The 16,036-nt window shown below is 38.8% G+C and overlaps 1 protein-coding gene across 2 annotated transcripts in view; it reads left to right on the top strand.

The window, feature by feature from the left end:
• The first annotated feature begins 3,112 nt into the window (after positions 1 to 3,112).
• The window catches only part of TMEM39A (transmembrane protein 39A), a 35,763-nt gene continuing 22,839 nt past the window's right edge, over positions 3,113 to 16,036 (top strand). The window contains exons 1-4 of one of the 2 annotated variants that reach the window (XM_036219065.1): positions 5,017 to 5,113; positions 8,358 to 8,560; positions 9,176 to 10,297; positions 11,181 to 11,403. In XM_036219065.1, coding sequence (XP_036074958.1) covers positions 10,197 to 10,297; positions 11,181 to 11,403 — 324 coding nt within the window. In that variant the 5' untranslated portion in view covers positions 5,017 to 5,113; positions 8,358 to 8,560; positions 9,176 to 10,196. Of the gene's footprint in view, positions 3,423 to 4,926; positions 5,114 to 8,357; positions 8,561 to 9,175; positions 10,298 to 11,180; positions 11,404 to 16,036 lie in introns of those variants that run through there. The other variant, XM_016140132.2, reaches the window with a different exon arrangement.

The following is a 16,036-nucleotide window of genomic DNA, read 5'->3' on the forward strand; positions in this document are numbered from 1 at the left end:
TAACCCTCATTTTAAAAGTTAGTCTAAAATGAATATAGTGGAGCATAATTTTTAAAACTTTAATAATAAAATAGCCTTTCTTTTTCCCGATTTGTTTTCTGTGATCAGAAGAAATGGAAATGTGTGATTTTGAAATGAAAATAAATCCATATTTTCTGCAATTTTGCAATGTTTATCTGTGTGGAAGAAGAGTAGTAAGATTGGGAGTTAAGTGGGCCCTATACACAGGAGGAGTAAGCCGCATGTGAATCCAAATAATAGTTTCATTTCCTTAATAGGTGAGGTGTTTTATTCCAGTGTTTCCCATAGATTTTTAGGTCCTATGCCAGCCACTAATTTAAAATGCAAATACTATGGTTTAAAAAACCCTCCATGTTCAAGTTCCTGGTTGTGTCTTCAAATTCGTTTCATGCCACTGACAAGAAAAAATATCCTGAGATGTTCTGAATTAAAATTATAGCTGCTGGAAAGTGAGAGAAAGAGACTGAACAGTTAGTCTGTTAATAGCTATGGACCAACTCTGACAAAAGAATGCTCACATTCCAGTATACCACTTGAATTTAGGATTAATTTCCAGGTGGCTATTTCCATGTTTATACACTTCTTATTTCCACATGAATTTTCCAGTTTGCTGCCCATAGCTAATCCACAGCAGACACCTCTTCTTGGCGACTCTGCTAAGCCTATCCCAGAACTAAACCCCCTTCATTTTCTCTCATCTCTTTCGCCTATAGCTAATATAAACCCTTTCAGAACAGCTTACATTCCCCAAATCCCCAATTGATGTATAACTGGCAAAATTCTGGGACGATGGACATGTATGTCTTTTCCATTTAGCCGCACCACTGCATGGTTTGGACTTCATGCCCCAAGACCGGTCTCCTTTCCAGCTAACATTGTTGGCTCAATAAAATCTTTCTTTAAAAAAAAAAAAAAGACTTTCAGTAGTAGAAGTTAACAAACACCACATTCCCCTTTGCTTACCATGATCTAGCTATACGGCTTTGTGTCAAGTTTTTCAAACATGCCAAACTCTAACCCACTCTCTGCATACATTTTGTTTTCTATCTGGACTGCTTTTTCCTACCATATTTGTATCTCTGGTTCCTTCCCAACATTCAAGTTTCTGCTGAAATGTAATTACCTCAGACAGATACCCCTTAAGATATTACCTTTCTTATTTTCTACCTTACCCCCTTATTTGTCTCCATAATACTTACAATCTGTAATTATTTTATTTATTAAATAAATGTTTTCCCCCATTAGGATATAAGCCCTAGGAAGGAAAAGACATATGTCTTGTTCACTAACACTGTGCCTGGTACACATGTAGTCACTAAATAAATAACTGCTGAATGAAAGATGGATGATGGGGAGCCAACAGAAAAGTGGCAAAGGAGTTTCAATGTAGCAAGCTAGGAAACAGTTAACAGAGCAAATACGAAAATTCCTGTTGCCTATTAGTGAAAACAATAAAAATATATAATAATCTGTGTTGGATTTTATATATTCATGAATGAAAGTTCTGTGTGGTACATTAGGACGGTAAGAACATTTTGGAATATTACTAACTGGTAGTTTTGATATTGATCATCCTGGCTCTAAAATATGGCTCTGCCACTTATGAGCTGGGTTATTTTAAACAAATTATCTAACCTCTCTTAACTTTAGTTCCTTTGCAGAATAGGAACAATGGTAGTATCTAAACATTATGAGAGTTAAATAAGTACATATAGCTACAAGTCTAGTGTGTGGTACCAAAAAAAAAAAAGTTATCGATAAGGTTAACTAATCATATACTTGATATGAAAGGCTTTCTTTTAAGGCACCTAAAATCTCTAGAACTAGAGATCTCACACGAGTGCTCTTTAAACACTTTTACTCCTCTAATACCGAAATATTGGCAGTTTTTTAATTCATCGTGATTTTGTCTACCTCCTTACCTTTTTAACTACCACTTCCTTTACTAGAAAGCCATTCTCCCACGAGCCACCTATTCATTCTTGGGAGTGTTGTCTTTAAACCCCAAGTTACGAAGTTTTGCTTGGTATCGACACCATCACCATCCCACAGAATTTATTATGCTGCTTTTCATGCTATCTTTGGAATTTGGGGAGAATTTTAACATTGCATTTATTGTAATAAATTGTAATTACTGTGTTTTCTGTTATGGCGTGTTCAAATCTAAGACCCACGGAGCCAATTGAGATTAGTTACGAGCCTTTATTAACTGGCCGGCGACTGACCCTCCCCACTAGAGAGTCAGCTCTGAGCCTCCGGAGGAGGCAGCTTATAAAGCCGGAAATTACGTCCTGGTTGGCCTTGATCAAGCAAGCAAGCAGATTACAAAAGCCAAAGTTAGCTGTTAGCATCTAGCACAAAGAAATATAGTTTCTGGTGGACAGCTATGTTATCTGTACTTCAGCGGCAATATTGTTTTATTTTTCTTCTTGGGAGCCTTGGAGCTATTTACTCCTAGGGAGCCGGCACCTGGAGATATCACTCTCTGCCCTGTCCTTGGGGCTGACTCACTGAGGAATTGATACTAATAACTATAACAACATATTTTCCAAAGTAGTTAACTGCCGAGTAAAGAGGGGAGATGTGAACAAGGAAGATGTTATTGAAATGCATTTTTTTTTACACTGTTGCATTTTCCTAATGTCTCTTTGACTAGATTGTGAGCTCTTAGTAGCAGTCATTTTTGTAACTCCAGCATCTATCTATCTAGCCCTTCACTTTACAATAAGCGTAGGATTGGACGCTGAAGCAAGACTGTTCAACGCGGGCTCCTTTACTTAGCAGTGATGTGACCTTAGGTGACATCTCCCAACCTCTCTCATCTGCAAAATGGGAGCGATAATTTACACATGGTTGTTACTTGGAGTTCGTGCGATAACAAGAGCCCTCAATGGCTGGGTCTAATGCTCGAAGGGGAAAACACGTTAGCTAGAGTTGAGAGCGAGTCCGACGGAGAAAGCGCGTCCCACTGCGCAGGTGCACGCAGGAGGGGCGGGGTGCTCCCTCGCGGAGCTGCGTTTGTAGTTCAGGGGGCCGGCGTGCAGCTGGGGCTCCCGGCCGTCGCAGAGTTTACGTCATCGCCGTGCGCGCTGCCACGTCTGCTCAGCTCCGCGGTAATGGAGGCTGAGGATGGGTGCTGACGGGGTCGGGCTCAATCTCTAGCTTTGAGGTCTGGCTCTAACTCTGGCATTGAATCAGGGTCTGGATCTAGGTCTGGGTCTGGCAGGTCAAGGCTTGGACAGTTTATTTCGATTTTCCGAGAAGGGACGGCCTGCGGAGAAGCAGCTAGTTTGGAGCGCCTCAACGCGGGGAGGGAGTGAGTTCTCTTTCCTGGGGTCCAGCTTGTAAAGCCGCCGCCTCCAGCCAGGGATCCCGCCCCACCGGCCGGGCCTCCTTCATGCGTGAGTATTACTGCGGTGCCATTCTGTTCGTCTGTCCTGGGCCTGCTTCGGCCCTCCGGGTTGCGTGGCGGGGACCGCTTTGTCGTACCCCCCCTTAGGGGCCAGTCTCTTGAAGTTTGTAGTCTCTCGCCGTCCAGCTATCCCCACCCCATCCTCTCGCCTCTTCCATTCCAATTTTTTGGTTCCACGTTTTTTCTTACCCTTTGAGCGTTAATTGAAAAGGGACCAGCACCCCCACCTACATCCAGTGATTTGGATGCTTTGTCTCACTTGGCGTTTGTTAGTCTACAGCCTAAATCTGTAGGAATAAGGAATGTCGATCAATCTACAGTAACGTTGTGAAAGCCAGGTTTCTTTCTTTTTCTTTTCTTTACTTTTATTTATTTTACAGAGTGTCAGTCTTCAGCTTTTAAGTTGTGTTGTTTAGGAAACAGATTGTGGTATCCATATTGGTGAAGAAGTGATTTTGCCATAGATTGATGAAGACACAGTTTCTGTTGCTTCTCTTTTAATCATACAGTTTCAGTAATTCTAAATGATTTTACATCCTTTTTTTTTTTTTCTTTTTTTTTAAGTAGGCATCCTCTTGAGCTCCTTCCAATGTTTTTACTCCGATATATGGAGATACCACTTGAACAGTTTCACTTTTAAAGAGTTAAAAGGCCTACTGGTGTACTTCCCATCCATCATTGTCAGTCCTGACAACAACCTCTGTAGGACAGGGAACACATTTTTTTTTTCTGATAAAGACACAAACTGAGAGATTAAATACCTCCTTTAAAGTCAGAGGTTAAATGCCTCCTTTGAAGTCATATCTGATCTCAGAACCAAGATCCCTTGATAGCAAAAAATAACATTTTGGACTGTACTGATTCCCCTGTATTTCAAGTGGCTTACTGTGAAATAATTTGAATTGGAAATGTTTATGTTAGGTGTTTCTTGTAAAATTTTACCAGATTGTAATCTTTCATATGCTATAAGTCAACTAACAGACACAAATTTTGACTTTCCTAATGCCAAACAGAGCTTACATCAAAACTTAGGCTTCTGACCTGACCCATTAGAGTCTGAGTAGTCCTTTCATTAGAATAAAGTAGGTAATAGACACTGAGAGCATTTGTTTGAATATCTGGTTTTACAAGCCCTGTTCTCGCAGTTTTTCTGCTAGTTTTGTTACATTACCTAGTTTAAAAATATTTAAACTGATATTTATTTATTTTGAACATATATATTTTTAATTTATTTATTTTATGGTGACATTGGTTAATGAAATCCAATAAGTTTTAGCTGTACATTTTAACAGTAAGGCATATCTATATTTGCACTGTGTGTTCACCTCCCATAGTTAGATTTCTTTCTGTCACCACATATTTGACCCCCTTTACCTCTCTCCTCCCTCCCCCTCTCGCAACCACCAATCTACTGTCCATGTCCATGAGTTTGTTTTTGTTTGTTCTGTTCATTTTAAACTGATATTTAAATGTTTTTTATTGTTGTTATTCAGAGTTGAAACAGGTTGAAAACCATTAACCTGGGTTGCAACTACGGGTGGCACTGGAAACAGACTGGTTCCCGGACATGCCCGGAGGAAGGAGGGGCCCTAGTCGGCAGCAGCTAAGCCGTTCAGCTTTACCTTCTTTACAGACTTTGGTTGGTGGGGGCTGTGGCAATGGAACAGGCCTGAGAAACAGGTAAAGAAGAAATAAGACTGTCCTTACTTTTTAATATCCTGTGATCAGTCAGACTAACATAGAAGTCACTATCAGGCTCTTCAGGGATTTGCTTATAAAGATTATTTCTTGACACTGAGGTAGAAATTCTGCCCTTGAAGACTGAAAGCTCAGTATTTCAGAACACTTGGAAGGTAGAAAGTGGTGATATGGAGCCCACAGAGTAAAAGCAGTCCATTTCTTACTTGTGGCTGATAAGCCAAATTCATCACCTTTTTAAGCTGTTAAAAGAAGGGAGGAATGAATTACAAGGCATGTGATGGTTTAACCACTGACTAACATTCTTTCTCTTTTTTTTTGGAGAGCAAATTAAAACTGACAGTTAACATGAGATTCTAAAATCACAAGTCACTCCATCAAGGGTGTTAAAATGTATTTTGTTCAAAAATTACTTGAAATCAATAGATTGTCAGTTGTAACTTAAACATCTCAAGATTTGTGTCATGTATGAGAATAAAGAATTTGATTTTTTTTAAGCAGAAATTTATCTCTGTTCCTAATTTTCAAAAGTTAAGATGAATTATTTCTAATCTTATCAGGATAACTTGCTTCATCAGGAGGTTCAATCAAATAGCAGTGGAAAGAGATGGCTTTTACCTACCTGATCAAGTGTTTGGTCAAGATAATTTTTACCAGCTAATTTCTGCTTCCTCTCTGAATACAGGTTTCTCTTGCTTAGATTCTAAGTTTCAGATCTAGCAATTAGTACTACTGCTGTCATATCAGGCCTTCCTGATATTATTTGTGCACTTCTCCCTTCTTGACCTGCTCTCCCTCTTTCTTCCTACTTTCCAACCCAAGTTCTATTCAGTCTTCAAAGTCAGTTCTCAACTTGTCATGTCATTGGGGACTCCCCAGAATTCCAGTTTGGAGGAATTTTTCCAGTCTCTAATTCTTATACTAATTTTCAATACAAATTTGTATATGTACACAGATTACAGAGTATTATTTTCCTAAAGAATTATATTTAACTCTGTTCTTTACATTTTCTCACTTGAAAAATGGCGATACTGCCTGCTTCATAGCAAGATATTGAAAATAAATGAAATGGGAAATTGTAGTAAGTTTTAAAATGTATTATTTCACATGTATTATTATTAAAAATAAAGAACGATTTTAAAATGAGACTATAGGAAAATACTTTTAAAGAAAGATACTATCTAATATAAATATTCAAGTGAAGGATGTTTCCTATTTGAAGTACATGCCTTAATTTTACTAATATATACTGACTGTCATCTTACTGATTCAGTACTTTCAAATTGCAATAGAAAGTCATAGTTATGCCTAGCTAGGATCCTAGCTAGCTAAAATATTTTAGTTATGCCCCTCTATTAACTCAAGCAGTTTGTTCATTTTCTTCTACTTGGGCTTTGAGGATTTCCCTAGGTAAGTAGGTTCTCAAATTGTCCCACAAATCCCTCTTCAGTGTCTCAGGGGCTGCTGTAGGAGCTCTATAGAAGGGAGAAAGAGGCAGGCAGGCCTAGCAGTTCAGGCTTTAGGTTTCCTAGTTCTCTTTCAATCAGACTAACTCCTGTGTGTTTTAAATATTGGGATACAATGCAACATGTCTTTGGAGGGAGGGAAAATAAAGTATTCTGCTATTTAAAAAGAGCCGAAAACCACATTCCTAGATGTTTCTGCTTGCACTTGAAGTCTGCAAATAGAGTATGGGGAAGAACTAGGAACATGTGGAATTTACCTCTTAGGTGGATTTAGCTATTATGATCATGTATTCTTTTCTCTGCCTTCTTTGTAGCTATTCTATCCTGGCTTTCAGGGTTCTAGTCATAGTTGCCTTGATCTACCATTCTCCACCCACTTCCCTCCTTTAATATATATTTCTTTAGCAATTAATTGGGATGGCGGGGAGAGAAAAATTTTTCAACAGATTAGAATAAAGTGAAAGATCATAGTTAATGGTTTGAAAAGTCAGTGTTAAGTGATTATTTGTGAAATTTTTATCAGAAGTTATTTGGGAAGAAAATGTTTCTATTTTTGGTTTTTGATGAGAAAGAAGTAGCCTAGAATAGGTTATTATATAAGACACAGGGTAGGGGTATAAAAAATAGGGCTAAAACCCAGTGGCAGATGGCCTATAATATAGTTTTAGGAAGGATGTGTACATAGAAAGACAGTGTTCAGACAAGGAAAACTCATTTCTGGGGTGTCTGTAAAGAAGGAACTAGGTAATTGCTTAAGTGTGATATAATTTTGAATTTTGAATATGTTTCATTATACAAGACAAGTCAGCTGGAGAAGAGAGCATTTGTCCCAGTTTGGTTCGTGTTTGTGGTCTGATAGGTGAAGTTAAACTTGAGAATGTCAAAGAGCTAGTTTGGTGACACAGTCGAAATTGAAATCCATAGTACTGTGTCCTGTTTTCTACCTGTGGGAAGCAGGGATTTGTTCCTGGGACAGGGTGCTTAGATGATTGCCATCTGAAGAAAGAGGAGACACTGTGAGTTTTTGAGTTTCCTAGGGAGCTTTTAGTTGAGGGAGAATCTTATTTGAGAAGGACTGAGGGTGAGTTTTTCTTTGTTTTGTCTGTGCAGATACTTTGTTAATATCACTTAAGAATGTCTAAATGATCACTGTTTTATCCCTTCTTATTCTTCTTTATTCTTTTGAAGCTTTCTTGCTTTATTCATTTGCTTAGCTAAATTCTGCTGCTTGCCTGCTCCATAAAAGCCAATCTTAGGCCTTCTACGTTAACTCTTTCCTATACACAAACACTATATACAAGGACAAAGCAGATGTTCAGCATAAACCACATTGTGTGCACAAATCGTTTAAACTCAGGGAGCCGCTCTTATTTAGGGAAAGTTTTATATCCAAAAGGAAACTGTTTACGAGTTAAGTTCCCAGATGCCAGCCTTGCAAGCAGGCCTTTCTAAGGTTAACTATGCTGAACACCTGCTTTCCTTTTGAGAGTCTGAAATTTTGGTACTGCTAGGCAAAGGATGCTTCCATGGCCAGCCTTCAGTAAACACCTTCAGCGCTGAGTCAATAATGAGCCTTCCTGGTAGATGGCACTTCACAAGTGTTGTCACAAGTAATTGCTGAAAGAGTTAAGTGTGTCCAGTGTAATTCCACTGAGAAAGGACTCTTGGTATTTTGCACCTGGTTTTCTCTAGATTTTTGCCTCATGTGCTTTTTCCTCTGATGATTTTGATTTGTATCCTTTTGTTGTAATAAATCTTAGCTGTGACTATACGCCAAGTCCTATGAGTCTCCTAGAAATCATCAAGCCTGGGCTTGGGGACCTGTAGTACAGCTTGAAAGAGAATATTCAGTGTTACCATTGAGAAGAGACCTTCAACGAGAATCAAGTCCAACCTTTGTATTAAAGATGAAGAAACTGAGGCGCAGGGATATAAAGTGGTAACTTCTCAAAGACCACAGCTGGTTAGTGGAAAATCTGGGACTAGAACTGTCCCACATTGTATTTCAAACATTTGTGTCATTTTGCTGTTCTTGATTTTATTTTTATACACTTTTAGAGGAATAATACTTTTATTTTTCCTAAATAATACCTCCAAAACTAATTTTTCTGAGCTATATTGACCAAGCCTATTTATTTTAGCTTTTTTTGAGGGGGAGAGGGGTTAAGAACTTTGATCTTATCTCTTCTCCAGCTTTCAACTTATAGGAATGCTTTCCTCTTTCCCACTGATGCTCTGAATTACTGTATTGGACCTTTGTCTCTTCTGGCTTGAAGTATAATAGCCAAGATGTATAGAATATCACAAGTGTATATATTTTATACTTTGTTTTGAGTATCTTGAGACCCAACATTTTATTTGTTTTGTTAATGGCAGAACCACATTAGTGTTTACTTGGAAAAAATTCCATAAGAACCTATTTAACTTTTAAATTCTAACAAATAGTTTTGCATGCTTTCCCCCTTTATGTATTTTAGACTGAAGGGGAATTAGAATTTTATTTTGTTCTAGAATAGAGGCTACTAACCTTGTAACTTCTCATCAAAATTTTTTATTTCCCTATCTTATGATTAACTAGAGTGAGGAAATAGATTGGCTGCTGGCATTAATCCCCTCCATTCAAGTTCATCAACTCGTACAACTCCAGAGGGTACCTTTTGTGTTATGTTCTGTGTGAATGATATCTCCCGGACTTGTGCAGTGCTGTAGCACATGTCCCAGAACAGATCAGAGGGCTGCTGTGTATAAATGATTGGTTTATGATTGAGCAGGTAAGGTTATGAGACCTACTGGTAGATTACAACCTACTCCTTGGTAAGTGTGTTCTATTGGAGTATACTCTGGACATGAGAGGAAGAAACTTTTATAATTTTTTCTGACCCCCTCCTCCACTCCCACTCCATTCCCTGTACTTCCCTTCTAGCTCCTCTGAGTTTCCATGGTATTCTTATCTGTTCAGAATGAGCAGAATTCATATTCCCATGAGTCACATAAAGTACTGTGAATGTCACATACTAATGCTAGAATTCTATATTTGGAAATTTTAAGAGTAGAATAGCGATGCTAATAGTGTTCTTTCCCTAGAATTTTCTTTGGAAATATCCAAAGCAAGCCTCTTTTCCTTGTTCTGTAAGCAATAGAAGACTCTTAGATCTCTGTGACTATTTTCAGGTAAATAATGGGAAATTTTATTCCCTACCCCAGTTTTATCATTTTTTTCCCCCCAAGTTGTTTTATAGGTCAGAAATAGCTATAAAACAGCTTGGAAGAAAAATCAGCAAGAAGATAGGGATTAAAAACCTGTATATTTTAATTTGTGTTGTAAGAGATCTCTCTTTTTCATGACTATATTGGTTTGCTGTCTTCCAAACCTAAAGGTATATATTTGCAGTGAACTAGGAAAAGTATACTGTCTGTCCTTAAGGTCATGGTCTGATAGATAAGACATAGATGTATACAAAAAGTTACATGTTGTTGAGTCAGGTCCAACTCCTGGTGAACCTATGAATGAGTGATGTCCACAATGTTCTGTACTCAACAGGACAGCTCCTATAGACTCATGCCTATGGCTTCTTTTATGGCATCAATCCATCTTACTTATGGTCTTCCACTTTTCTTGCTGTCTTCTATTTTTCCCAGCACAAAAGCATAGTTTATTTGTAATGATGGCACAGAGGAGAGATGAATCAGTTTTGATTGGGTGAGTCAGAGTAAGGTTTATAGAGGATATGCTTGATCATTTTAAAGTCTTGAAGGATTTTTTCAGTAAATTTGTGAGGGGTTAAGGAAGATGGTTTTGTAGGGTGTTGCTAGTGAAAGGAATAGTGTGTACAAAAGAATAGCATGTATGTTCACTGATAGCAAATAGCATGGGTATTGTATTGGGTGCACGTGGAATATTGGTAAGAGATGAAGCTAGTCCGTTAAGCAGAGGGCTTCATAAGACATACTAAAAAATGTTGGATATTATCCTATTGGCAGTAGAGAGGCATTAAAGGGGTTTAGATAAGAGAAACACTATCTGAGTTTCACTTTAGAAAGCTCTCTAAGGCAGGTTGGAGGATTTGATGAAAGTGGAGTTGAATCTAGGGGGATTACTGCAGATGAAATATAGTAACTGCTTGAACTAAGGCAGTGGGGTTTAGAGAAAAGGGTACAGTTTGGAAAAAATTTCATAAAGTGGAATATATAAGGTTAGAGAGTGATTGGATATGGAGAGGCAGAAGGAAAGTTTTAATGTGACTCTCAGGTTTCTGATTTGGGCAGCTAACTGGGTGGGGTCAGATCTACAGGAGGAAGAACACAGGATGTACAGTAGACAGCTTGATAACATGGTCTAAAACTCAGCAGTGAGCTCTATGGAGAGAAATTTTAGTTTTCAGCATATAGGAAATAATGGAAACCATGGCCACGTATTAGATCACTGAGAAAGTTTGTAGAGGGAGACGACAAGAACCAAAGAGCCTAGGTTAGAGTTTTGGGGAAGTTCAACAGTTAAAGGGTAGGTGGAGAAGGACACAGGGGCCCTTTATGCTTTATGACACTGAAGGGTATCACTGTTTAACCCTAGTTTTCTCTTTCAGGAATGGTAGTGCTATTGGCCTTCCGGTCCCACCTATCACAGCCTTAATCACCCCAGGTCCTGTTCGTCATTGCCAAATTCCCGATTTGCCTGTGGATGGGAGCTTGCTCTTTGAATTTCTCTTTTTTATCTACCTGCTGGTTGCTCTGTTCATTCAATACATCAACATCTATAAAACAGTGTGGTGGTATCCTTACAATCATCCTGCTTCTTGTACTTCATTGGTAAGTCTTAATAGGTGTTTAAGTTCTTCCTGTTACTTTACCAAAAAATTAGTTCAAAAACTTATTTGCAGAAATTATTTTTCCTCATAATTATTTTTCTAATAAAATGTTTTTCTATTAAACCAAGGATTACATTCAGATATATAGTGTCATAAGATCAATATATAAAAGCTGGCTTTGGTCCATGACCAGAGGAGGGAAAAATATAAATGAAAATGCAGAAGACATTTAAATACTTTAATCACAGGAAAGTTTTGCTGTTTAGCTGTCTCTATACCATGTTACATTTATTGGAAGTTCAAGGTGCCAATATGATTAAATTCCAGGAACTGTATCCTTTTATGCCTATATTAGTGTAATGATAGCTTCTGTAACAGATAAATCGAAAATTGTATAATGCTCCAAATATGTAACAATTTGAAGCAGTTGTCCTGGTTGGCAGGACATGTGGTCAGTCAGGGGACCCAGGCTGATGGAGATGGCCGTCTTACAGTGTGTGCCTTCAAGGTGGCTGTGGTCTGTCTCCGCCGGCCGGAAGGGGGAAAGAGCAAAGGGAAGTATAAAGGAGAGTTTCTTATGAGCCAGGCTTACGTCATTTTCACACGTGTCCACTCATAACTGCAGAGGACGCCAGAAAATATAGTCCTTTTATTGGGTTCATTGTTACCCTGAATAAAAATCAATTCCGTTACAAAAATAAACTTGAGACAAGAACTAGCTGTCTCTGCTAAAGTACATCACGATATATTGTAGATTTCTTCTACCCTCTTTCTAGTTATTTAGGAGGGCTATGATAATCTCGATGCTGAGAATGTCCTCTGTAGATGGATATAAAATATAACGAGTAAGGCTAGTCAGGTGACTGATATGTAAGTGGTTGGCAGTGGCAGATTTGGCCGGGTAATGGAGATATGCTCTAGGAGAAAGAAGACTATTGTCCTGGGTAGTTTATGTATGTGTCTGTGACATGTAAATGATTAGAAAACCTCCCAGGCCTGGTGAATATGAAATGGAAATATGAAGCGAAATCTTCAAGATAGTATGAAAAGAGAATAAACATTTTTCTTTTAAAAATTTGTATCACTTAGTTGTTCCTAGAATTAACTATTAAGGATTTTCTTGGGAATTCAGAGGCAAAATGGCGTGGAAGGTAGAAGCAGTGCACGCTTCCTCTCACAGCCACACAAATTATAACAAAACTACAGAGCAACCAGCACACACATTCACCTAAGGTCTGGCTTAGCAGAGGTCCTACAACTAGAGACAAAAATAATAGGACATCTCCAAACAGTAGTAGGAGCAGAGATGCAAAATGGCCTAGTCCCATAATCGCGAGAGCTATCTTGGCTGCAGAGCTCCCTCCCTCTCCTACCCAAGGAGTGAGGGGGTCCCAGCCCCACACTGGAGTCCCCAGCCCAAGGTTCTAGCACTGTTGGAATAGAGGTCCCCATAACATCTGGCTATGAAAACCAGTGGAGGCTGCAACTAAATGAGACAGAGGGCTTTGGGAATTGGAAACATTCCTTTTAAGGGGCCCAGGCCTGGCCTTAGTCACTGATGGTCATGCTGCCTCTGAGCTCCAGTGCTGGGGCAGCCTGCTTGAGGAGTGCCTGGGGCCTACAGGGAGACACTGAGTTGTCAGGCTTCAGGGCAATGTTTGTAGGTGTGGCTGGCTCCCAGATAGAGGTGCAGACAGAAGCCATTGTTCCTTTATTGAGCCCTCCCCTTCCCAGTCTTCAGACATAGTCGCTGCCATATCTGAGTCACCAGCAACCATAACACAGGGGATTCCCTGAAACGCTGCTTCTCCCAACTTGTGGGCCCACCAAAGCTGCTTCCAATGATTTATTCCATATAAACGGGCTATTTTGGGTTCTGATGCAAACTTTCATAAAATCGAAGGCACACAAAACCCAAAGAAACAGCATCTGGCCTCAGTGTGCCCTGTATCTCTTGCTGAGCAGCTACAAGCGTAGCACTAGTGGCAACTGGCCTCCGTTTTTGACTTGACCCTTCAAGGCACCTATAAGCCCAGCACAGGTGGCAGCCACATGTGGATTGCTTAATGACTCTTACCAGGTGGCTGTGAAGATGCATAGGCTGTGGCTAAACTTGGCCTGCAGCTGGACCCCTCCTAGGCCTGTACCACTGGGCCCCACAGCACACCTACTACATAAAGCCACTCTACTAAGACTGGGAGACTTAGGGGCCCTACCTAATAGAAACAGACACAGGGAAGCAGCTGAAATGGGGAGACAAAGAAGCATGGCCCACATGAAAGAACAGAACAAAGCTCCTGAAAAAGAAATCACCAAAATGGAGAGAAGCAATATCCCAGATGCAGAGTTCAAAACACTGCTTATAAGGATGTTCAAGGAACTTTGGGGAAGAGTAGGTAAACTCAGAACTTTAGCAAAGATAAAAAACAAAAATAGAGATGGAAAACAGGGAGCTAGTCAGAAATGAAGACTAATATCTGAAATGAAGAATACCTTAATGGGAATGAGCAGAGTGGATGAAACCAAGGATTGAATCAGTGTCAGGGTAGCAAAGGACACCCCACCAGAACAGCAACAAGAGAAAGGAATCCAAAAAAAAGATAGTTTAAGAAGCCTCTGGGAAACGTCAAGCATAACAACATTTGCATCACAAAAGGGAGCCACAAGGAATTGAAAACCTATTTGAAGAAATAACTTCCCTAACCTGGTGAAGGAAATAGTCAACCCTAGGATGCTCAGAGAGTTCTAAAAAAGATAAACCCAAAGAGGCCCACACCAAAACACGTCATAATTAAAATGCCAAAGGTTAAATTCAAAGAGAGAATCTTAAATGCAGCAAGAGAGAAACAATTAGTTAACAACAGGGGAGCTCCCATAAGACTGTCAGCTGATTTCTCAACAAAGTTTATAGGCAAGAATGTCTTGGCACAAAAGATTCGAAGTGCATCATCACTAAGCCAGTATTACAGGAAATGCTGGAGGGACTTCTTTAAGAAGAAAAAAATATGTATCAAAAATCTAAATAAAGAATGGCAATAACTGTATATTTATCAACAAGTACTTCAAATGAAAAAGAATTAAATGCTCCAATCAAAAGATAGGGCAGCCAAATAATAAAACAAGACCCTTACAGATGTTGCCTACAAGAAACACTCTTCAGATTAAAAGACAGGCTAAAAGTAATGGGACAGAAAAATATATTTCTTGATGGGCCTAGAGGGCATTTGTGCTGAGCGGAGTAAGTCAGATAAAGGAAGACAAATGCCATACAATTGCGTGTATGTGTGGAATCTAAATCAACAAAACCCAGAAACAAACATAGGTACAGAGGACATTTTGAGGGTTACCAGATGTGAGGGGTTTGGGGGAGTTGGTGAAAAAGGGGGAAGGGATTAAGAAGTACAAATTGGTAGTTACAAAATAGTCACGGAGATATAAAGTATAGCATAAGGAATATAACCAATATTTTAATAACTGTATAGTGTTAGAGGGGCACTAAATTTCTTAGGAGGATCACTGCGAGTTATGTAAATCTAATCGCTATGTTGTACATGTGATACTAATATCATATGCTAACTATAACTAGAAAATAAAAAATATTAAATATTTAAAAAAAAATTTTCCATATCGACCATCTGCCTATTACTGTTAGGTGAAGAGAATATCAGTTTATTTATTTAATAATTGTAATGATTTAGTGTCAGATCGTATGCTTTATTATTAATAGTCTTTTTCCTACTTGGATTTTGAGTTTATTGGGTACGGAGACTGTACTTCATCCATCCTTCTTTGGTCATGGTGTTATAAAATGAAGAGGTTAGATTAGCTAATCTTTAAGCCTTGTTCCAGCTATGTAGCTCTAGAAATATTTCACTATCTTAACAGTAACACGAGTAAACACTTATTAAAACATTTACTGTGTTCTTTTCAAGTATGATTTCATTTACTCTTTATAAAAACAGGTAGATACTACTGTTTTACTCCTATTTTATAAATGAGCAATATGAAACCTAGAAATTATGAAATTGGCTCAGAATCACTGGTGACACAATGAGCCCTCAAATCCAGACCTATCTGCTATACTTTACTTTCTGTATTTATTCTATGTTTACTCCATAAGTACTTGTCATGTAGTTCATTACAGTTTCCACTTGACATCCTATGAAAACTTGTCACTTATTGACTTTTCATGCTGATCCAAGAACTCTTTTCCCAGTCAGCCATTTCTGATGAAAGTTCTTTTAAAAGTCCCCTACAAACGTTGCTTTGAAACAAAGAGAGCCAGTCCTCTTGTCAGTAAGGAAGCTGTTGCTACATTGCTGACTCCAGAATTATGCTTCCTTTGCTCTGACACATACTACCAAAAATGGATGCCTTTTACTTGCTGCTCTCCTCACTTTGCTCATTACTGAATTCAAGATTGTGTAATACCTGTTTGACAAACTAAGTCAGATCTAGAACCGTAGTTGCAAGAAAATCTGGAAAGGTAGTTTTTAATAGAAGGCACACTTAAAGGTGCATGGACTGGCTCACATATCTACCACATATGATCCTTGCTCACACAAAGCTCAAAATTTACTTGTGGAGCTAAGAATAACATGTGGAATAGCAAATAATATAAGATTTTTAGTCCA

This window comes from Rousettus aegyptiacus, unplaced genomic scaffold (genome assembly GCF_014176215.1).
Source record: "Rousettus aegyptiacus isolate mRouAeg1 unplaced genomic scaffold, mRouAeg1.p scaffold_m13_p_4, whole genome shotgun sequence".
NCBI classification, from domain to species: domain Eukaryota; kingdom Metazoa; phylum Chordata; class Mammalia; order Chiroptera; family Pteropodidae; genus Rousettus; species Rousettus aegyptiacus.